Source organism: Lolium rigidum, chromosome 5 (assembly GCF_022539505.1).
Source record: "Lolium rigidum isolate FL_2022 chromosome 5, APGP_CSIRO_Lrig_0.1, whole genome shotgun sequence".
NCBI lineage: Eukaryota > Viridiplantae > Streptophyta > Magnoliopsida > Poales > Poaceae > Lolium > Lolium rigidum.
In genome coordinates, this window is record NC_061512.1 from 88,061,227 (window position 1) to 88,085,728 (window position 24,502).

Consider the following 24,502-nt stretch of genomic DNA (forward strand, 5'->3'; position numbering starts at 1 on the left):
CTATCACATGCCATATGCGCGCGATAGCCATCTGGGAATCCCTCCCGTTTCCTGCGGTGTCCTGCCGAATCCGATGGAAACTGACCGGATTTGAACTGGGGCGACACTTTCCTTCGCTCAATAAATGGAGGGAAAAATGGTTTTAGGTCTATGACGCGTCATTTTATGTGCTAAATGTTTTCCGTTTCGCGCGTTGGTGGACGGGTGCAACCGCGCGCCCGGTACGGCCATACCGCATGTCCCGGCGGCCCCGTTTTGCACAGTTGGCGAAGTAAATGAAGTCATAAAATCGCGCGGAGCCGCGTGGCGTCATTTTATGTGTCCTAGCAACCACTGCAAAAGACGGAACTGGGGATACGGCAATTATGTTGAAAAACCCTTCACGAACGGGGCTATCACGTCCGGAGTTCAATGGCTTTTAGGGGAAATGAGTAGGAAACGGCCCGTTTCACCACATAGTTTGTGGAACGAGGCCATATTTGGCACGTGCGTGGGCCCTAGGATGGGAAGCAAGGCCCCGGTCGCGGATTTCCAATCCGAACCACGGGCGACGGTTTTTCCATTTTCGGGGTGCCGGAAGGGCTTTTTTTTGTGAAGCAGATACATGGTGCGCATTTCAGTATTGCGCGGGACCTCCGCGCAGCGGTAGGATACCTCCTACGCACCACCTATCACATGCCATATGCGCGCGGTAGCCATCTGGGAATCCCTCCCGCTTCCTGCGGTGTCCCGCCGAATCCGTTGGAAACTGACCGGATTTGAACTGGGGCGACACTTTCCTTCGCTCAATAAATGGAGGGAAAAATGGTTTTAGGTCTATGACGCATCATTTTATGTGCTAAATGTTTTCCGTTTCGCGCGTTGGCGGACGGGTGCAACCGCGCGCCCGGTACGGCCATACCGCATGTCCCGGCGGCCCCGTTTTGCACAGTTGGCGAAGTAAACGAAGTCATAAAATCGCGCGGAGCCGCGTGGCGTCATTTTATGTGTCCTAGCAACCACCGCAAAAGACGGAACCGGGATACGGCAATTATCTTGAAAAACCCTTCACGAACAGGGCTATCACGTCCGGAGTTCAATGGCTTTTAGGGGAAATGAGTAGGAAACGGCCCGTTTCACCACATAGTTTGTCGGAACGAGGCCATATTTGGCACGTGCGTGGGCCCTAGGATGGGAAGCAAGGCCCCGGTCGCGGATTTCCAATCCGAACCACGGGCGACGGTTTTTCCATTTTCGGGGTGCCGAAAGGGCTTTTTTTTGTGAAGTAGCTACATGGTGCGCATTTTAGTATTGCGCGGGACCTCCGCGCAGCGGTAGGATACCTCCTACGCACCACCTATCACATGCCATATGCGCGCGGTAGCCATCCGGGGAATCCCTCCCGCTTCCTCGCGGTGTCCCGCCGAATCCGCTGGAAACTGACCGGATTTGAACTGCGCTCAATAAATGGAGGGAAAAATGGTTTTAGGTCTATGACGCGTCATTTTATGTGCTAAATGTTTTCCGTTTCGCGCGTTGGCGGACGGGTGCAACCGCGCGCCCGGTACGACCATACCGCATGTCCCGCCGGCCCCGTTTTGCACAGTTGGCGAAGTAAATGAAGTCATAAAATCGCGCGGAGCCGCGTGGCGTCATTTTATGTGTCCTAGCAACCACTGCAAAAGACGGAACTGGGATACGGCAATTATGTTGAAAAACCCTTCACGAACGAGGGCTATCACGTCCGGAGTTCAATGGCTTTTAGGGGAAATGAGTAGGAAACGGCCCGTTTCACCACATAGTTTGTCTGAACGAGGCCATATTTGGCACGTGCGTGGGCCCTAGGATGGGAAGCAAGGCCCCGGTCGCGGATTTCCAATCCGAACCACGGGCGACGGTTTTTCCATTTTCGGGGTGCCGGAAGGGCTTTTTTTGTAAAGCAGATACATGGTGCGCATTTCAGTATTGCGCGGGACCTCCGCGCAGCGGTAGGATACCTCATACGCACCACCTATCACATGCCATATGCGCGCGGTAGCCATCTGGGAATCCCTCCCGCTTCCTGCGGTGTCCCGCCGAATCCGCTGGAAACTGACCGGATTTGAACTGGGGCGACACTTTCCTTCGCTCAATAAATGGAGGGAAAAATGGTTTTAGGTCTATGACGCATCATTTTATGTGCTAAATGTTTTCCGTTTCGCGCGTTGGCGGACGGGTGCAACCGCGCGCCCGTACGGCCATACCGCATGTCCCGGCGGCCCCGTTTTGCACGGTTGGCGAAGTAAACGAAGTCATAAAATCGCGCGGAGCCGCGTGGCGTCATTTTATGTGTCCTAGCAACCACCTGCAAAGACGGAACTGGGATACGGCAATTATCTTGAAAACCCCTTCACGAACAGGGCTATCACGTCCGGAGTTCAATGGCTTTTAGGGGAAATGAGTAGGAAACGGCCCGTTTCACCACATAGTTTGTCGGAACGAGGCCATATTTGGCACGTGCGTGGGCCCTAGGATGGGAAGCAAGGCCCCGGTCGCGGATTTCCAATCCGAACCACGGGCGACGGTTTTTCCATTTTCGGGGTGCCGGAAGGGCTTTTTTTTGTGAAGCAGCTACATGGTGCGCATTTCAGTATTGCGCGGGACCTCCGCGCAGCGGTAGGATACCTCCTACGCAGCACCTATCACATGCCATATGCGCGCGGTAGCCATCTGGGAATCCCTCCCGCTTCTGCGGTGTCCCGCCGAATCCGCTGGAAACCGACCGGATTTGAACCGGGCGACACTTTCCTTCGCTCAATAAATGGAGGGAAAAATGGTTTTAGGTCTATGACGCGTCATTTTATGTGCTAAATGTTTTCCGTTTCGCGCGTTGGCGGACGGGTGCAACCGCGCGCCCGGCACGGCCATACCGCATGTCCCGGCGGCCCCGTTTTGCACAGTTGGCGAAGTAAACGAAGTCATAAAATCGCGCGGAGCCGCGTGGCGTCATTTTATGTGTCGTAGCAACCACTGCAAAAGAAAAAAAAGAAAAAAAAAGAAATAGAAATAGAAATAAAAATAACCGCGTGGCGTCATTTTATGTGTCGCCACCCTCAGCTCCTCCACCCCGCGCGCTCAGCTCCTAGCAACCACTGCAAAAGTAAATAAAGAAATAAAAAGGAAAAAAGAAAAAGAAAAATAGAAATAGAAATAAAAATAACCACTGCAAATAGAAATAGAAATAGAAATAAAAATACTTGATTTTAGTCCTGAATAGAAAAAAAAATAAAAAAAAATGCTAGCCGTCGGCACAGGTAAGGTTGGTTAACTTTTGGTCGGGCTGACCGAGCACGCACGCAGCCGACCCCGTGGCCTCAGCTCTCAGCCGCCACCCTTAGCTCCTCCACCCCGCGTGCCCCCGACCCCTTCCCCGCCGGCCTCCTCACCGTCGCCGCCGTCCCCTCCTCCTCACCGTCGCCGCCGCCCCCTCTTCCTCCCCGAGGCCGCCGCTCCTCTTCCTCACCGCGCCGCCACTGCCCTCCCCCAACCCCGCGCGCCGCCACTGCCCTCCCCCAACCCCGCGCGCCGCCACTGCCCTCCCCCAACCCCGCGCGCCGCCGTCGCCTCCCCCAACCCCGCGCGCCACCGCTGCCTCCCCAACCCGCGCGCCGCCGTCGCCTCCCCCAACCCCGCGCGCCACCGCCGCCCCCCCCCACCCCGTGCGTCGCCGCCTCCTCCAACCCCGCGCGCCGTCGCCGCCTCCCCCAACCTCGCGCCCCGTGCCTCCCTCGCTCCGCCTCTGCCGCGCCGCCGGCTGCTGCTCGTCGGCCGTGCCTCCCCTGCTCCGCCCCTGCCGCGCCCGCGCCTCCCCGGATCCGCCCCTGCCTCACTAGTAGGTAATTTTTTTTGCATTTTACTAATTATTTGTTGCAATTTGAAATGGAAAATAGAAAATAGAAATAGAAATGGAAAATAGGAAATAGAAATAGAAATGGAAAATAGAAATGGAAAATAGAAAATAGAAATAGAAATGGAAAATAGCAAATAGAAATAGAAAATGGAAAATAGCAAATCGAAATAGAAAATGGAAAATAGCAAATAGAAATAGAAAATGGAAAATAGCAAATAGAAATGGAAAATAGCAAAATGGAAATAGAAATATGATTTTAACAATTTGAATTTGTTGTTGTCTAAACTAGGCCGATGGCGTGACGACCCGGGTCCCTCGCGCTTGACGCGATTCGAGACGGTCGCCGACATCGCCGAGGGTGAGCTAAAACTCCACCTCCTCCATATTTTTACATCACTAGATTCATTTTTCAAGTAAAGTTGCGTAACCTAGGTGTCACTTCCCGTCCGCGAGCGTTACGCGGATAAATATGCATTAGTGGTCGGCATATTTTCAACCGTAACGCTTGCGGCATTTACGGACGAGTCGGCGGATGCGTAGTTGTCTACGTTTTCCATGTTCTACTCCGGTCCGAGTCGGGATTTCGGCGGCGCCTCCCGTTGTTCTCCGGATGCACATCCTCTCGGCTTTTTGCCGAGACGTGTATCGGGAGAGCGAGCGGGGAGGTGCTGCCGAAATTCTGACTTGGACCGAGGTAGAGCATGGAGAACGTAGCCAACTACGGATCCGGCGGCTGCTAGGAGCCCACCTAGTAGAGATGTAGGTTGATGCATGCGTTTCGCCCGGTAAAATAAATAAAAATATGATGCATTTAATTTCATGGTACTATTTGTTGTTTGTCTCCCAATCAAGCGAGAGGATGGCTGATAATGAGTGGATGTACAAGTGGCCGTGCTAGTTCGACCGAAATGACGAAGAGTGGGTATGGAAGACCAATTTATTAGTGAAGGAGTTAGCGCGTGGTTCAAAGTCGGCGTTCGTCCAAGTTGCCCTTGCGCTCGTTGCAAGAGGCGTCATCGTCACGGAAAGGATGATATGACTAAACATCTTTGGTTGAATGGGTACATGCTCGATTACGTCACGTGTGTCGACTTTGCTCGATACGAACGTGACATAGGTGAGGTGATGAGGCAGCGAATCGATGGCAATGAGGACGATGGGATTAGATACTTGCTAGATGATCTCCACGATGCCTACATGCCGAATCGCCGAACAGGAGGAACCGCCGTAACCGGAGGGACCGCCGAACCGGAGGAACCGCCGGAACCGGAGGAACCCGAGCCTACCGCAAAGGCCTTCTATGATATGATGGCTGCGGCTAAGAGGCCTCTATACGAGGGTGCAAAATTTCTCAGCTCGATGCCATCGCGCAAGTACTAGCCGACAAGGCCCGGCTCGACAACACCCGTGCATGCTTTGAAAAAATCTGGTAACAGATTGGTAACATGTTGCCCGAAGGCCATTGTCCGCCTAAAACCATGTATGCAAGCAAAGAAAATGTTGAAAGCGCTCAGCATGGATTATGTGAAGTATGATTGTTGTCCCAAAAACTGTCTTTTGTTTTGGAAAGAGTTTGCGAATGACAAATATTGTAGCAAGTGTGGGTCCTCTAGGTATCATGAAATAACCAGAGCTAATGGTGAGAAGGTGCAGACAAAAGTCGCCGTGAAGATTCTTCGTTATCTCCCATTCATAAAAAGAATCCAGCGGTTTTACATGTCCGAGGATTCTGCCAAACAAATGACGTGGTATTAGAGGGGGTTGAGTTACATGGACGAGAACGGATGGCTAAATATGGGACATCCATCTGATGGTAATGCATGGCGAACTTCGATGCAAAACACCCCGATAAGGCAAATGATGCTCGGAATGTCGAATTGCGATAGCAACCGATGGATTCAATCCATATGGTATGTCAGCATCCGCGTACAACTCGTTGGCCCGTGTTTGTTATTCCGCTCAATCTCCCTCCCGGAGTCCTTATGCAAAGGAAGACCATATTCCCGTCGATGATCATTCCAGGGCCTCGATTACCCGGGGAAGAATTTGAGTGTATTCATGCAACCGCTTGTGGATGATTTGCACCACTCTTGGCACCATGGGACCTTGACATACGACCGAGCAACGAAGACAAACTTTGTCATGAAAGTTTGGTTCCAATATTCCATGCACGACCTACCTGGGTACGCTCTATTTTGCGGGCATTGTACAGCTGGTAGGTTTCCATGCCCAGTGTGCAGGCACCGATTGGAGTTCATTTGGCTGAATGCGGGTCGCAAATATGTCGCATTTGACAAACATCGAAAGTACCTCAAAAGAGGGCATCGGTTCGGAGGAGACAAAAAGAACTTCACAAAGGGCAAAGTTGTGCGTGAAGAAGAAACGATACCAAAGTTCAATGGTGAAACCGTTGATGGTGAGCTACGTGCTCTCCAAACGTAGTAAAGAACCCGGCAAAACATATGTGGGATATGGTGAGACACACAACTGGACTCACGTGCCGAGCTTAACGCAGCTCGAGTATTACAAGGATCTCGAACTTCCCCATAACATCGATATGATGCACACCGAAAAGAATGTGGGGGAGTCTGTTTTTAACACCGTCCTGAACATTCCTGACAAGACAAAGGATAATGTCAAGGCTAGAGTCGATGTTGAGAATCTATGTGACAGGCAAAGACTACACATGCATACTCCTGAGGGCAATAGAAAAAATTGGGTCAAGCCGCATGCCAACTACGTGCTTGATAGTCTCCAGAAGGAGGCAATGATGTGGCTGAAATACGCCATTATGTTCCCAGATGGCTATTGTTCGAATATGAGTAAGGGAGTCAATCTTACAACAGGAAAAGAAAACGGGCTCAAGAGTCACGACTATCATATATGGATTGAGCGACTGATGCCGGTGATGGTTCGAGGGTATCTCCCGAGCATGTCCGGCGAGTGCTTGCGGAGTTGAGCCATTTCTTCCGCACGGTCCGTGCTAAGCGGATATGTGAGTCGGTGATTGCGAAGTTGCATGATCAAGTGCCGGAGTTGTTATGCAAGTTAGAGATGATCTTTCCACCAGGTTTCTTTACTCCGATGTTACATCTCATTGTGCATCTTGCGAACGAGGCACTCTTGGGTGGACCGGTGCGATATCGTTGGCAATTTTGTATTGAGAGAGAGTTCAAGTATATTCGAAACAAATGTGGCAACAAAAATAAGATTGAATCATGCATAGCTGAGGCAACTACTCCGGGAGATGGCAGACGCCACGACAACGTACTATGCGGATGATGTTCCCACTATGCATAACCCGATATCTCGGTACAATATCGATGAGCCCAAGCATGACCCCAAGCTCCTCCTCTTCAAATGTCACGGTGGCAAGGCTGGTGCCTCTAAAAAGGGCATCTTGACAAAGGAAGAGAAAGATTGCATAATGTTTTATGTGGTTACGAACATGCAAGAAGTGCTCAAATTCATAAGGTAAAATGGTGAACAAATTACTTTGCAATTAGTAACTCGATTTTGGTCTAATACGTTTTTTCTCCCTTTTAGCCAATACAAGGATGAATATTGGACGAGATCGACGGATCCCTCTGATGCGGAGATGGAGATTCTTTTGAAAGAGAGTCGTCCCGGAAAGAAAAAATTCCTGGATTGGTTCTACGAAAAAGTAATTTCTAACAAGTCCCTTTTAGCCAATACTTTTGCAATCCGTGACTTGTCCCTCTTATTACACGTAACTAATGCAAAGAAACAATTTGAACTGAATTTGTAGGGAGGTGATCCCAACGTTGAGATGACGGATGAGCCGAGATGTGTTTCCTGTGGTTGCAACCGTAGAATCTCAATGTATGAGAAGTACGATGTGAATGGGTATCGCTTCCATACGTAGTATCACCGAAGAATCGGCCTAACCCAAAAACTATAAATACTGGGGTCTTCACCAAAGGATCCGATGACATAGAATAATACGGAAGGTTAGAGAATGTATACGAGCTGACATTCAATAGGACAAACATACAACTCAATCTCGTTGTGTTCAAATGCCACTGGTTCGACCCACAAGTTGGACAGAGAAGCACTCCTTCCATTGGGTTAGTTGAAGTTAGGCCTTCAACCTCGCTATAGCGGAGCCGATGTCTTTGTTGTGGCTCACCAAGCCAAGCAAGTTTATTATTTGCCCTACCCATGTCAAAAGGAGTACCTCAAAGGCTGGGAAGTCGTGTTCAAGGTATCACCACATGGTAAGCTACCCATGCCCTCCGACGAGGATTACAACAACATTGACCCTGTAACATACGAGGGAATTTGTTATCAAGAGCAATAGAACTTTGGGGATTTCGAAATAGAAATTGGTCTTGAGGACCTCGAGAACGAGGCACATCTTCATGGTGAAACAAAGGTGGACCTAAAGGACATACAAATGCTCACCAAGTTACATGAGGGCAATGGGTTCAATGATGAGCCTCCACCGGACATTCCCACCCAACCTCATTACTCACATGATACTCGATAGTGATAGTGAAAATGAGAACCCAATGCCTCGTTATGAGAACCCAATGCCTCATTATGATAGTGATGATTCGAGGTGAGGGTCCTTTATGCCTTTATGCTTAGTATCTATTTTTCCATATGCTTCTTATACTTAGTATTTATTTTTCAATATGCTTCTTATGCTTAGTATCTATTTTTCAATATGCTTCTTATGCTTAGTATCTATTTTTCAATATGCTTCTTATGCTTAGTATCTATTTTTCAACATGCTTCGCCATATGTTTTTTTTGCTTAGTGTCTACATTTTATTAAGGCATGAATGCTTACTTGTTTACTCTTTGTCAATGCAGGTGATTGATCAATATGAGCGGAAGCAAGCAATCCATGAACTCCATTTTGAAGAGTATGAGCCAACAGAAGTTCACCGGGACCACTCTAGAAGTGGAAGACCAACGTGTGCCAGCTCGCGTTACGCGGACGATGACACGGGTGGAGTTGGAGGTGGAGGTGTAGGTGGAGGTGGAGGACGTAGTGGAGGTGGAGGTGGAGGTGGAGGTGTAGGTGGAGGTGGAGGACGTGGTGGAGGTGGAGGACGAGGTGGAGGTGGAGGACGAGCTGGAGGACGAGGCGGAGGCGGAGGTGGAGGACGAGGACGAGGTGGAGGTGGAGGACGAGGACGAGGTGGACCTTTCCTTGGTGACATACCCTCTGCTTCTGGCGACGTGGCTTCCCAGTCCGCTCACACACAGTTCATCGAGGGGGAGATGGAGGTGGAGATGGAGGTGGAGATGGAGGTGGAGGGGCGGTGACGAGGAGGCGGAGAGGGAGATGGCGCCGAAGAAGTTGCGCATTCGTGGTGAAGCGCAAGTCCCTGATGAGAGGAGGGAGCCTACTAGCCAGGATGCGAAAGCCCTCATCATCCCGAACGAAAAAGAGTAAGTTTAATTTTGAACATTTAGATTCATTTTGCTATGTACTAATGTTTTCATTATTGTGCATAACCGATTGGCATACTAATGTTTTGATTATTGTGCAGCAATTGGACATATGACAAGGGGGTTCGCCAGCTCGTCGAGCATGATTGGAGCTCTTATTAGGCAGCATCGGCCGGGCTTTTACACTCGGTCCCCGGCGGCGAGAAGAAGCTAGCCGAGACTTGGGCGGACTATGAGGCAGCTCCTTGCCCGGGCTTTGGGACAGCCTTCGACGCCGTGTACACCAAGTTTTGGGTAAAGCATGCTTCTCGAGTTTACTTCATAGTTGATGACCACACTATGCTAACTCATGTCTCTCTCACAATTATTCTTATGCATGATTGCGTACCCATTATAAGGTGCCCGATGATATGGTTGAGCAAGGGAAGGCGGTACCGACTAGGGCTTGTCGAGGTTGACAAGGCAACAAGTGGTACAATCGAAGCATACCCGCATTGGGCACTTCAAGGCCGAGCAGGCACGAGGGTCAAGAAAGCCGACAATATCGTGGAGGATCCTCACCGACAAAGGAAGATTACTTGAAGGTAAGTAAATATTCAATGAGACTCTATGTTGCCGCATAGTTGGGATTGCATTATGTGTTCTTCAAATGAGTTATGGTTTTTCAGGTTATGCCCCTATGGTGCGAGAATAAGGAAGACGCATTTGAGGCCTTGGTAGCGAGGTGGATTGGCGAAGACGCCGACTTCAACGCCAAGAGAGCGTGCAACAAGGCAAACCGGGGCACTGGAGGAACACACAAGGCGGGAAGCCGCAAGACCGAGCGCTACAGGAAGCACAAGGTACATATATACATGGAACAACTTGCATTTATTTCCCCTCATATTACTACTTGATACACATAACATTTATCTTGTCGTGCGGGAGGCGGAACTCGGGGAGCCTCTCACCGAGGTGGGAGGGTGGCGTAAGATGAAACCGAAGCAGCCCGATCCGAGCCAGCCTCGGCCCTCGCTGCTCGAGTACTTCGGCTATGCCGAAGAGGAGTTGGAGAAGTACTGCTCGGTGTTCAAGGGTCTTCATCCGGAGGTGGATGATCCTATTGAGCAGAGACCGACTTGACGGCGATTATGGTGGCGGGGAGCGGCGCGGAGCATGGCCGCACGAAGCTTCTTAGTGGGGTGATCAAGCCGCAGAGGACCCTCACGCAGATCAGGTCTACCCTCACCACCGGCGACCCACCGGTCGCGCCTCCTCGACACCGTCGTACGGATGTAAGTTTTCTCATTTCCATCTTCTTTCCAACATTCATCCCCGAATGGCTAAATTGACATGACTCCTTTTCTTGGAAATTGTAGGCTCACTTTGAGGCCGCTCACGCGGCCGCTTATGAGAAGTATTTGACGGTTGTAGCAGAGTGGGACCTCAAGAGAGCGGCTTGGGAAGAGTACCGTGAGGCGACGAGTCGTGTAAGTTCCAATCTTTTATGGTTCGAAGACATGACAAGTCCCACCTCCCCTTTTTTTATATCTCGCAGCGCTTGACATCTAAACTATCTTGCGGGCGCTCGGGACGTTCTTCTTGACCGGAGAGAGGATCGCACTTCCGGCCGAGGAGCCAGCCTAGGCCGGGGCCGACTCCGTGTGCCCATCGAGGAAGCTTTCGCGGCCACATACTACGCACGGACTCCGGTAAGTCCCGTGCCTAACCATTGTCTAAGCTGCTTTCACCGCTTTCCTTTCGCATGTCTAAGATGCTAACTCTTGTCAAACATGTAGGGCACGGGAAGTTCGCGGAACCGACCCTCTCCCGGTTCGTCGCGCGAGGGCACACCGATGCACCCCGCCGCCATTCTCCCGGTGCTTCGGGTTTTTCTCCCGTCGGCGATGGTTCAGGCCATGGTTCTACTTCGGTCTACCTTGACAAAGGCCGGACGCCTGAATTTACAAGTCAGGAACTTGGTTGGACCCCCTGATCTTAGTTCCCCCTTAGCTAGGTGTCTAGTGGGTGTGTGTCGATCATGTGTGCCATGTGTTGACGATGTATGATGATCGTGTGTGCTACATGCCACATATTTGTATCACGATGATGTTGTTGCTACGTTTGATATGATGACGATGATGATTATGTGTTGTGCAATATTTGTGATGCATTTCAATGTATATTACTGCTAATTTTGTTGTGCGTGCTGTGCTGTGCTGGAAAATGGAGCGGAAAGCCAAATGGTATGGTCTGTGCCGACGGCATAGCCGTCGGCACAGCCACCTGGATGTGCCAAATGGCAGAGCCGGCACCGACGGCTATGCCGTCGGCACAGAAGGTAGGCGGCCAGCGCCGTGCGCGGCGCCGCGACGCGGCCGGGGCCGACGAGGCCGGGCCGACGGCTTGGCCGTCGGCACGTAGCTGAACGGGGGACGCGTGGCATGCTCCGGTTGTCCGAGCGATGAGGTCGGGCCGACGGCCCGGCCGTCGGCACGTAAGATGGGCTGGGCTAACGGCCGTTTGGGCGTCGTGGGGCCCACGACGAAGGGGCCGACGGCAACTGTGCCGACGGCAACATCCCACCGTCGGGCTACCTACTGTGCCGACGGCGAGGCAGGCTGTGCCGAGGCCACCTTGTGCCGACGGCAAGGTGCCGACGGTGGCCGTCGGCACAGGCGTGGGCCGACGGCGAGGCAGGCTATGCCGACGGCCGCCGGCCGTCGGCCCCTCGGCGGGTTCCCGTAGTGCACCACCATCAAGCTTACAAAACAGAAACAAGTAAACCCAGTTGAACAAATTAAAATCCTCAGAGGCAGTTATATTCATAAAGAACTAGTTTGGAAGAGTAGTTGATCAACATATTAGGAGATGACTAAACACAACAACCAAAATGGTTATGACTGGGAGGGCATATGTTTTTGCGGACTGGGAGGGCAACCAAAATCAACATATTCCAAGAAGTCCAAGTTCCTGGTACTCCTGTATGGCCACTTCGTGTTTCAAGACAAACTTTGACTAAGAATTTGATCAACAAAATATGAGTTATATGTAACCAAAATCATATTGTCGGAAACATGTTTCAAATATGAAATCAGGTGTGCTTTTGATGGCATACAACTCATATTTTGTTGGCCAGATTACTAGTCAAAGTTTGCCCCAAAATACGTAGTCGACTTTTATACAAAAACGGAGGGAGTACTATTCCACAGTTGAGTATTATAGATATGACGTCAGAGTTTTTGAGCTTTGGCCATTGATCATGGTTGCAGAAATATACAGAGATATGGATCAGGTTGGAACATTGGCATATATTATAAACACCCTCCCAGTCCATAAAAGCATGACATTTAGAACATATTTTTGTCAAACTTTTAATACTTCGACCACCATTTTTTAAATTATTTTCATTGGATTTATGCCAATTATATTAATGGATTATTATAAAAATACCTTAGTAACATAACAAATTTTATCAAGTTATAGCTACACTATAGTAGAAATTGATTGGTAAAGCTATGTTATGAAGACCGTGTATATGTCCAAAACATCATCTTTTTGAAGATTAGAGTGAGTGAGATACAAATGGATCACATGCCAATTTACATTCAGAGAGGCACATAACTAAAGTCTAGCTAATTACCACAAGATTCCATGTCAAACTATTAGGAACATTAAATACAGAAATGATTCCCTTAATGTTGATTTGATTTACAAATCGACATATGAGTATATTGGCAAAAAAAAAAGGAAAAGAGGAATTTGCTTAAGGTTGAGCAAAACTGTCGGCAAGAGAATTAGCCTAAACCAAGAGATGCATATTAGAAATAGCCAAATAGGTGATACCTTTTTTCCAGCTGGCTGTTGTAGAGCATGTGTTACATCAGCTACCTGAAAATGCATACATCTCTATCACTGATCTATATCATTGTTCCTAATACATTGATAGCTACTACATACCAAGATATTTTGAGTTCTTTTATGGTACCCTCAAATAAATAATAGCCCTCCATTTCAGTTCATCCAAAGGCCTAAAAAATTTCATACCACCCTCCAAAACGTGAAAGGTATGTTACATACCTTTCCCAAATTTCGAACCGAAACGAAAAAAAGCTGTAACCGGGCCCGGTCCAAATAATGACCCCGGCCCAAGAAACAGGCCACTGCCCAATTCACAGGCTGCAGCCCACGTAGAGTAGTTTGCTAGCGTGAAGGGCCGAAGGGGACGGGACCAACCTACCCTAACCCTCGTTCGTTCCGTGGTCGCTGGGTGGGGTTCCGCCGCCGACAGTCGGCTTCCAAATCCGGTGGCGCAGCCGCCTCTGCCCCCCTACCGCCGTCATGCTTGGCGAGTTCTCCACCACCCCCTCCGACGCCCCTTTCCCACCACTTACATGTCCTGGCCGCGCGCCGTTGAACTCACGGTGGATTGAAGATCCTCAGCGACGTCACCGTCGCTTGCCAAGGCGGCCAAGGTCGTTACGAGGTTCCGAGAGCGGGACCTGGCGTCCATCGCGACGCGCCACCCGTTCCAGCTCGGCAGTGGCGCAGGAGATGTTAGGAGGCCGACGCGGTGGCTTTGGGAGGCGAAATGGAAGGAGACGATTCGAGATGTCGCCGGCCCGTGTTTTGGTAGTCAAAGGTTGCTGGCGCGTCGCCTTCTCCGGCGTCGGCCTTTCCCGGTGCTACTCGTGGCCCTGCAGCGTCACTTGGTGCATTTGCTGCGGCGCGCCATCCCGCCACCTAATACCTGGTAAGCAACTAGTAAGCATCTATCCGATGGTTCTATTAACTGCTCAGTGCTTCACATTGTTGCAACTTGCAAAGGTAGTTTGGCTCTGTAGTTTATCTTCCTAACTGGGCATAGTTCAAGAGGGGTTTGGGTGAGGGCTTAGTAGACAAACAAAGTGAACTCGCTAAAGTTTTACAACAGCAACAAGTATACTCTGTTCAATTTATTCTCTGGAAAACTGTAAGAAAACCCAAAATTAATGTGTCAATGGATTTCTTTCGGAGAACATTATTGGCTAAAGGGAAAGGTTGAGCTTCGTATTTCTCACAGGCATGACTTGTCTTCATCACATAAAAAATTGATTTACAGATAAATGACACGAAACATGATTTCCATTAAAGGTACTGAAGTAGTAGACTGTTTGCCATAAAATCAAGTAGATTTACGAATCATAGAAACACTTTGTTTTTAAGGCATATTCAGATCAGCTACATCAAAAATTTCACTCTCTTTCTTTTTACAACGATTTGACAGAATTGGATGTTGTTCCCTGAAAGAATTTGACACAGAAACTGAACCACTTGTTATGCTATCGTCAAGATACTTAAGATATCACTACAGATATCTTACCATAAAGTTCAGGGCGCTAGAACATGCGAAGTGTGATACAATTGACATATTCAAGATCGATCAAGTCCGTAGCTATGTTTACCTCCACGTCGACAGGCAATCAGCATAGTACATCTTCAAGCACCGAGAAAATTGACATACAGTTATCTACTTCCACCTGATACACAGTTTTTTTTTGGGTCTCACTCCTGCAGTATATGAAAATATGGCGATCCATGCTCGGTTGTCTCTGTTTTCTTTTCTTACTAATTTTGAACAAGTATGAGTTGTCTGGTGTACAGTCTATCCTGTAGACTATTTATTAATATGCAGAGTGGTGAAATAAGAGCTAACCTGTGTGTTGATTTGCTTTTTCAGGGATAGTGAGGCTCTAAAGCTGGACGAGAAGGCTCCTGGGCGCACCGGAGGATGTCCCACTGGCATAGGAGAACAAGGTCAGCAAAAATGGCAGTGCAAATGTGGAGGAAGAAGGTAAGGTATACTTCGTAAGCAACTTTGTTCGGTTATGAGGGTGGGGACTCCATCATGTCTTGGCCCCATGACAAGTTTTCGAGGACTTCCATGGACAGGGTTAGTGTACTGAGCTTGCGATAAACTATCAGATCCACAAGTATTGTTTTGAGCTGTCTTGTTTTGTCTGGTTTTGATCCTTCCATTTTCTTCAATGATATAGACCCATGACAAGGCTACTCAGGTGGATGGTGAGAAAATTGACATGGAGCCTGAAAATATCAGGTTACATTTGGAGGTAACAAGACAACGTGTTTTGATAGTAGGTTCGGGATGAAAAGAAGATTGAACAACAAATAAGTGACGCCAAGCTTCAAGATGAAGCATTTCTAGCATTTTAGGATGGCGGTGATAGAAGAGCTGGAAGCAAAAGTTAAAGAAAATAATAGCAAAGATGTTGCACAAGACAAGATAAAGGAGCTCGAGGTTCTTATGCAGAAGTCGATCAGATTTTTGGTGGTGATTGTCAGTGTAGTCATCGCCTTAGCTGCAGTATTAACTAACTTTATGTAGCTAGAGTAATTATTCCAACCGTATAGATTCTTCATTCATGGATCTTGGAAATCATTTGCTCAATATTATTCATGGATCTTGTAATTAATGTGCTCAATGTTATTCACGGATCTTAGAAATCATGTGCTTAATATCATTATGTATGGCGCAATCTCTTATTTAACAGACGAATAGTACGCCCAAATCATGCCAGACCTCTGCGACAGAATGATTGCAGATGGACCGACACAAATGACAGCAAGTTAATTCAACTCTATCCAACACATGTTGGAAAAAGGCGTAAAGAGAAGGAAACATATGCTTCCCTGGAACTGCAAAGGAAACTGCTGGGCGTCCCCCGGGGGATCTGATTTCCCAGCCCCAGGGTCGCCAGCCGTCGGATCGGCCATCTTGGATGGCCAGATCTGCTTTTACTGAATGTAGCAAAAAAACACCTCCCGGCAGCAAAAAAATAACCCGCTTTTGCTACATTGTAGCAAAAAACGGTTCAGTCGCGAAATCAAATAAAAAGGCTGGGCTCGCCGGAAACTCGCCGGAGACCTCGTCGGAGAGCTTGTAGCAAAAAAAATATGTTATTGTAGCAAAAAAAAGAATATGCTATTGTAGCAAAAACTGACATCATCGGAGACATCGACGACGATCTCATTGGAAACCTCACCGGAGAAGACATCGTCACCTAGGTAGCAACGCTGGACACCCCTTGTAGCAACGCCTTCCGCCGCTGGTAGCAGAGTGACCCACCACTTGCAGCAAAAAGGCATAGTTGGAGATGTCGTCGCCGAAAAAGACCCCCACCGCTCGCTGTGAAGGCTTCCACCATAGGTAGCACAAAACGGTGCTTGTTGTCGCAATGCCTCCCGCCCCTTGTAGCAACTAGAGCCACTGCCGCTAGCAAGGCCGGCCACCCCTTTGTAGCAAAGCTTGGCACCCATGGTAGCAAAGCCCGTCGCCCCATGTAGCAAGACCTCTCTCCCATTGTAGCAAGGCCTCCCGTCGCTCGCAGCAGGGCCGCCCACCCGCCGGTAGCAAGGCCGGCCGACTTTTGTAGCAAAGCCTGGCCTCCCTTGTAGCAAGCCATGCCTCCCCTTGCAGCAAGCCCAGCTGAACCTTGTAGCGACAGCCATGTCCACATCAGCACCACCACCAGGGCGCCGACGGGACCTTGGGCGGCGTCAAACTCGGAGAAGCAGCAGGGGCGACTTCGGAGGGCTGCACGTGGAGGAGGTCAGGGGAGCCGGCGACCACGCGCGGAGGCTCTCCGTGGGCGCAGACGAGGACGCGACTTCGGAGGAGGAGGTCGGGGGAGACGGTGGCCGCACGCCCGCGCGCAGGGAAGGCAAAGTATGGGGCGGCGGCGGAGGAGGAGGTCGGCGGAGGCGCTGGCCACGTGCAGGGAAAGCGAAGCACGGCGCGGCGGAGGAGGAGGTCGAGGGAGGCGGTGGCTGCGCGCAGGGCAGCAGAAGCGCGGCGGCCGAGCGCGGCGATGAAGCATGGCGGCGTGGCTGGGCGCTGCAGCGGAGCCGGAGCTGTTGCGGGAGAGAGACGCGAGAAGATAATGTCTTGGTGGGGGCCACTCATGATGCGTCGTGCTGGGATTCCGCGTGAGCGTGTGCGCGGGCGCGATGCGCCTCATCCAACGGCTACGGAGCCGGAGGTTGCAGCGACTCTTATCCCCCGGGGGGATTGGATCATTTTCCAACTGCAAAACAATGGTATAGTGATAACATGCAGCAAAGTGAGTAAACCAATGCCTAGGAGTAAAATTGGCTAAACGCAGTTTACAAACGGACTGAAATATTACATTTCAAATTATTTGACAGCAGAATGAGTACCAATTAAATTAAGCAAGTAGAATCACTCTTGCAATTACATTCAGTTTTACCAACAACTAGTTCACGTAAAAGTGCAACCCGCCAAGAATTGCTGATCTTGGAGTTCAAAAGGGAGTCAAGTTCAATGAAGAGCTGTCTGTACGAGTCCCTGCAGGAAATCCATGTCTACAAGCAAAAGACAACTAAGCTGACTGAGAGCTTGACTTCCATGTCTGTTGCTTTGGAGGAAGCAAAAGAACAGAATGCCTTAATTGATGCTACTATCCGGGGAATGAAGAGAACATCAGCGATGTGCATCAACAGTCATGGAGGACTCCTAGAATTTAACCTTGTTAGTATGGAGATGTTGTCTAAAGCATACAGTGATTAAAAAAAGAATATCACAAAGTATAAATTAAACTGAAATTAGGTGCGCATTGACATCCCTTCCCATTTTTCTATTGTTGTTTATTCAATTAGAGCCACACTTGCCCAGCAAGTTCACTCACTATTATAAACATGCGCATGTTAAAGAAGTGGATCAACTTGCACTCTGTCTAGTTCATGTTTCCAAATGCATTGGTCGATTGTTAATTTTTAAATTTTTGTGCAGGTTGACTAGTATAATGTTTCAGTTTAACCCACAGGTTGACTAGTATAATCTGTATTAAAGAAAATTCTACTTCCAACTTATATGATTGTAGATTGTAGGTTTGGGTAACTGTCTAGAGCATAGTGCAAAGAAGGAATGAACTGAATGTTCCAATGTACGGTATCCTTTGTTTAAAGCGTGTGTAAAACCGCCTGAATCGAGCCCGTGTGCCTGGCAAATATTTCACCTCCTCATTCCTAATACTGAACCCTTTGACTTTTGCATATTCATTGTAGAACTCATATCCTTCGTCCTCACTTCTGAAGGTCTTGCTAACCACGAGGTGATACTCTTCACCCTCCTCCTTGCCAGCACCTTGACCATCCATGTCCAAAAACCGCAATCACAAAAATAAGACTCATGTTACTAGTCAAGTAAAATCATGTCTTACAAAGAAACATGGCGGAGTCGATCAACACCCGTCAGTAAAATGGATATGTTGTTTCAAGCGATAGGTCAAGCAACTCTCATACATTCAGCAGTCATGAAATTTCATAATGAAAATAAATTTTCAAATAGCCATATCATATGAACATGATAGTTGATATATTTGTCCTGTTATGTTTGTTTCAAACATATCTTTTAAGGAAAAAGCAATAGTAAACCGTTCATAAGTAGAAAAGGCAGCCTGATTCAATCATAGCTGTCTTTACTACATCAACAAGCCGAACACTGAAAAATTAAGAGGAGCATATTATGACAGAATTCTGAAATTACAAATTAATGGACTGCAGAAGTTATCCAAAAATGGTAATCCAACTGACAATTTTAACATCCCAATTTATAAAGCAGTGTGGACTGTTATATGAGAAGATTATGCATATTCCGCATGGAAACCACACATAACAGACGTTATTGTAATATTAAATTTAATGTCTCCATGTAAATTTCAGACATTGAGTGTTGACTTGCCACACAAGAACTCTTCAGCTAAGACTAATTCAGTAAGCACACCCAAGTATTAGTATGAAAGAGGAAACTGAATTAACAAAAGCAATTGCATCTTAGACCATAGAAGCTGATGCATTTATCAATGATTACTTCCAAAATACTTCAGTAAGATATTTTTAGATCAACAAGCCGCAGCCCCATTCTAGAGAAACGGAAAAGGTTCAGGAAAAGAAGGCTAAAGCTACGTTGCATCAAACTATGGACTTCAGTAAGAAGGGAAATGATCATGTTTTCTTACAGCGTTTACAGCCTATTCAGGGAACGGATAAGTTTCTGGCAAAGATTTCACAAGCAGTAAAGGCTAAAGCTACATTGCATCAGCCTATGGATTTCAGTAAGAAACGAAGGCCGACAGAGTGGAACAACACACGGACATAATTCATGCTTCGGGGTCAACGGACCTGGCGGCGAGATTGGTGGCGGCGTCTCTCGCCGGCGACGCACGACGGGGCCGACCTGGTGGCGGCGGCGCTCGCCCGCGATGCAGGACCAGGCTGATCTGGTGGCGGAGGCACTCGCACGCGATGCTGGTGTCGCTTGCGGAGGAAGGGGTGTCGGGGCGGCGTTTGCGCTCGACGCTGCAATACGAGATGGTGGAGGTGGCGGCCGCCCTCGATGCAGGAGGACGGGGTGTCGATGGCGGCGGCGGCGGTCGACGCGGGAAGACGGTATGGCGTCGGCGGCGGTCGGCGCCGATGCAGGAGGACGGTAATTGGCGGCGGCGGTCGCGCTCCAGCCAGGACGACAGGATTTTGGAGGACATAGGCGCGTCCTGAGCCAATTGTTGGGCCGGTTCAATGGAGTATTTGTTTTTCCATTATCCACGCCTTGCTGGACTATTGGGCCTAAACTAAATCGTTCAATCCTGACCGTTGTCTAAATCATACCTCTCCTCTTCTCAGCTGTGGTAAAAGGTACTGTAAAAGAAGCCATTTTTGAGTATACAAAATTGAAATTTCGACGTACAATTTACCTATAGAAAGAGCAATCAACTGGTTAATGTCTAAACAACATAAATCCATTATCAAGTATTAATAACAAAACAAAAATCACAAAAGATATACTACATCTGCCATGTCAAGGCAATTGTGCCTGGAGAAAATAAAGGCTGAATGCTTTCTCGCTTTATTGACACAAAAACCAGTATCTTAATTGTAATAATACATCTCTACTGGTGCGAAATAGGTTAACAGTATTTTCGCAAATATCATGGTGATGAATACCAGACATCCAGACCTACCCAATATCACCAATAATACTCAGAAAGCAATTTTCATCAATACAAACAAGTTGGATATGTGATTATGCAATTATTGGCGAAAGTAAGGTGATAATACTTACCACTGGGCAATTTGCTTCTCTCAGCCACTCAAAGTTCCTTGGGTCAACAATTAGATCATCTGTGTGTAGAATGAAAACAACAGAAGTAAAGATATTGCTAAACTTGGTATCCGTTACAAGGTAATTGTAAATATAAGCTGCTTGTTGCAGGAAAACTATCCAATGGCTTATTTTCCTTTGACTTCTCGCTTAGCAGTCTGTATAAAATGACTACCCTATTTCTCTAGATATGGTTGAGAGCTGAAATCGATTGAATAGGGAGACCTACAGCTTGAGCTCACAATGGACAAATCACAAATGGTTGTCTCGACTACTTTGTTGTATGGAAGCTGCACTTCATGCTGTCCAACCTGACTAGTAGTATGTTCTATTAGCGAATGCAGGCATTCTAAATGCCTAGGGACCCAGATACATATTTCAAGAGCTAGTCAGCCATCAGATGTCACTTTTTCTTTATCTAGGTTCTCCCTGGCAACCATCACTACTGCCATGCTACAGCATATTCGAGTGTCCAGAAAGAGCACGATATCCTATTCAGCGTGATATGTTTCCTGATGATCACATATAATAGCTCAACATAGTATATACTCTAATATGGTATTATGTGTTTTCTCTTATTTATTTATTTCTGAAGCAGACAGTCCATCAAAAAGAGAGATGGCTTAACTGTAGCCAAACATGGTGCCACGCTCACAGACCATCACATGTTGATTTCCAGCAAGTCTAATTTTCTCCGCTGAGTTGGCCATAACCTGGAGAAGTAAAGGATCATTCCGACAATCGTACGCAGAAAAGTACCGGGAAAATAAGTGATTTCAGGAAGGACTTGTCACTGAAATGCATATCTTTCGTATCTACAGTTACTGATTCTAGACTTCTAGAAATGAAAAGGCGACAGACAAATGCTTGGTGCAACATTTTCCATTAAAAAAATCACAAACATCTTGTTAAGTAGCACAAACACGTAATTGTTATTTGGCAGCACAAAGCTCCACCTTCACCAATGGCTAGCTGAACTTCCGAAGAGAACTGGCAATTCACAGTAAAAGGTGAGTGGGTTTTCAGAACGGTGATAGACCAAACTGGGACTGACAGTTTGTTTACACAGTTAGTTAGACATTCTGCTGGTTTGTCATCATCTCATGCTTGATTTACCATGGGCAGAATAGAAAAGTCCAAACAAGTCCAAATAACTTCCACTTCGCCTGACCATTCAATCTCATAAAGGAAAAAAAAATCACATGAAGTGAAACTTCCCTAGACAAACGACATTATGGAATATTTATAGAATATTAAAGAAACCAAGCATGAATCTGTAGGCTAATGCTAAACCAGACAATGGAATGTAGCTGGTGGCAGCTGACAATAATAGTACTCACTTTGTTGATGTGTATAAAGTGCCCAAAGAATTTGAGATTCAATCTTTCAAACAACATATCAGTTCAATGACATATGGCCCATATGTAAATGTAACTTCATGCAAGTCCAAAAAAATGTAACTTCATGCAGTCAAACTTTTCTTGGTGTTAAAAACAAAAAATTAAAAATAAATTTATGACTAAAGTTTAATTTTGCAAAGGTGCCAAATAAAACACACCTTATGATATTTAAAAGACGGACTACTACATTTAAGTTTTGGCAAGACTGCCAGATAGAAATGCAACTTACAGAAGGAGCACAGAATTGTCCTTTCTTGATATTGATAATTTTCCCAGTCTTAGCTGCAGCCACTAGAAGGTCAGTCTGTTAATTAAATATTTTTATTAGGCATGCCGAATGAGATACTCAAGTAGATTTATGCTTAGATAGCTAGCAGTTTTGCAGTTTTAAAAAAAATATATGCATAAGTTGAAGTTGTACCTGGCGACACAGGAAAGCTGGAATCTGTATAATATCAGCAACTCTTCCAACAGCTTCACACTGATTTAGTGATTTAGTTAGAGAACATGTTCCCTTTTACACTTCAGAGCAAAGGATACGCGGTGAAAGAATTTGAATTCAAAGGGTGCAATAAGCACATGTAACAATATGAATAAAAAAAGCGACATATCCAAACAAAGATCTTTCAAATTCAGACATGCCGTATTCAAATGCACCGAAAAAAAGTGGTTCCTGCAGTACAAACATTTCATAGAAAGGAAAAATGATTGATGGACGCTGCTAAGTTCGCTGGAATATTAGGAAAGTGATACAGCTGAAGCTTTTTCTACCAAAGCAGTGAAGAATATCCTTGCATACAGCATTAATACAATAAAATGGATACCTGGCAGCTTTCATGCACATCAGTGACCACTGGAAGGTCATATGTGGCCTTCACCTTTTCAAGGATCTGATATAGCAAGGTGAAAAATGTTATATACAAAAGAGACAGAAGATCTAATATTATTTTTCCACACCTTTAGGCCTTCTTCCAGACCAGGGCCACGGAATGATTTTGATGACGTACGGTTTGCTTTATCAAAGCTTGATTTGAACACAAGAGGCACCCCAAGTCTGGTATGGAGAAAACAGCAGGTTTAGTTTGTCCCAAGAATAAACAAAAGTATGGTGATCCGTTGCTCACTTGGTTGTGATGGCTTTGATGTGTTTGGCCATCTTCATGACATGCTCCTCTGATTCGATTACATTGGGCCCGGCTAACAAGAAGAATGGTTGAGCAGCCTGTGTAAAAATCAGAAAGGTCAATTCTTGCATTGGGAGATATAAGAGATGCCCCCCATAGGGGGACTCACAGAGATTAGCACCTCTCAACCCTAGGATCTTCTCCATAGATGGATCTTGGCCGTTCCCGCGTCTGGGCCACGTGTCGCTTAATGATTGGACGCGGAGAGCCGGAGTGAGACAAAATCAGAAACTCCCGGGACAAACCCTAGCCATTCGCTTGCAGCCTCCGCCCCGCGTCCTCTCTTCCCTCGCGCCTCCATGTGCCAACGGGGACACTAACCGCTGGGTATTGTTCAACCATAACCATCCCCATGTTATAAAAATTTCCCCATCCCCATCCCCATTAACTATTCCGGGGATAACATTTATACCATCCCCATCACCATCGGGTTAACGGATAACCAGTGGTTACCCATCCCCAACATCTTCAGATAATAGAAAAATTTAACAACATTTCTCTAGTACCTTAGCTAATATAAGTTGACAGCAAATCAATATATGTTCACAGTTCACATAACAGCAACAAAACAGATTCATGTGATCAGGTCCAAGTTCAAGTGATCATATCCAACGTCAACACACAAATGGTAGCACTTTGTCGAGCACACAAATGGTAGCACTTTAAGATAAGCCATTACATCACACATGTGCACAGTTTCCAAATGCTCACACGCCATAACAAAAAAAAATCGGACAAACATAACATGAAGAAATTTGTTGTCTTCAAAACTCCAAGCTTCATCACTGCTGACTTGAAGAAGCATTGAAGTGCAGGCTGCGACTCATAACCAGCATCGAAATGTCATACTCCAACATTACAGCTTCAAGCCCTGCATAAAGTTAAAGATCAGACCGAAAGCTTTTTGTATGCTAGAGAACCAGAGATTCGAGATAAATAATAACCTCTAGCCCTTCCTCAATGTCTTCAAGAACACTCCAGAAGCTAGCTTCTTGCCCATTGTCATCATCTACAAGCAAAAACAATTACAACAATTTAGACATGAAAGATAACAAGGAATATAATTTGAGTTATAATGTTCTATGCATATACCTTTGTATCTATTTCTAATCCAGTCCTGCGAACACATAAGAGCTTCCAACAAATCAGAGGTAAGTCGGCTGCGATGTTCACTCAGTACTCTACCACTTGTAGAGAATGCTGATTCCGAAGCAACCGTGCTGATTGGAATGGCATAGATATCCCTTGCAATCAATCTCAGAGTTGGGTACCTTGTTCCAGCAACCTTCCACCAGTTTAGGACATTGAAGTTTTTTGTATCTAGTGAAACATAATCGTCCTCCAAATACTTATCCAACTCAGAGAAGAACCTTCTTGTTGCTGGCCTTCTTTTTGCCACACGTGCACTAAACATTGACATAAGTTCTGCTGGTACTTCTTCCACAGATTTTGAGGTTTCTGGAGTATCT

The 24,502-nt window shown here is 47.1% G+C and overlaps 1 protein-coding gene and 2 long non-coding RNA genes across 3 annotated transcripts in view; 1 reads left to right on the plus strand and 2 right to left on the minus strand.

The window, feature by feature from the left end:
* Positions 1-23,460, minus strand: part of LOC124656180 (2-dehydro-3-deoxyphosphooctonate aldolase 1-like) — a 29,959-nt gene extending 6,499 nt beyond the window's left edge. The window contains exons 1-10 of the mRNA XM_047194971.1: positions 23,446-23,460; positions 22,974-23,071; positions 22,807-22,903; positions 22,674-22,739; positions 22,271-22,330; positions 22,079-22,153; positions 21,078-21,162; positions 20,411-20,469; positions 13,117-13,161; positions 12,024-12,033 (exon numbers count right to left, since the gene is read on the minus strand). Coding sequence (XP_047050927.1) covers positions 12,024-12,033; positions 13,117-13,161; positions 20,411-20,469; positions 21,078-21,162; positions 22,079-22,153; positions 22,271-22,330; positions 22,674-22,739; positions 22,807-22,903; positions 22,974-23,071; positions 23,446-23,460 — 610 coding nt within the window. The remainder of the gene's footprint in view (positions 1-12,023; positions 12,034-13,116; positions 13,162-20,410; positions 20,470-21,077; positions 21,163-22,078; positions 22,154-22,270; positions 22,331-22,673; positions 22,740-22,806; positions 22,904-22,973; positions 23,072-23,445) is intronic.
* On the plus strand, positions 13,523-15,777 carry LOC124653495. Its single transcript, XR_006987926.1, has 3 exons — positions 13,523-14,023; positions 14,990-15,202; positions 15,306-15,777. It is a non-coding gene; the product is annotated as an uncharacterized LOC124653495 (long non-coding RNA).
* LOC124653496 lies at positions 17,396-19,498 on the minus strand. Its single transcript, XR_006987927.1, has 2 exons — positions 18,306-19,498; positions 17,396-17,803 (listed from the first exon to the last, which is right to left on the minus strand). It is a non-coding gene; the product is annotated as an uncharacterized LOC124653496 (long non-coding RNA).
* Positions 23,461-24,502: the final 1,042 nt, after the last annotated feature.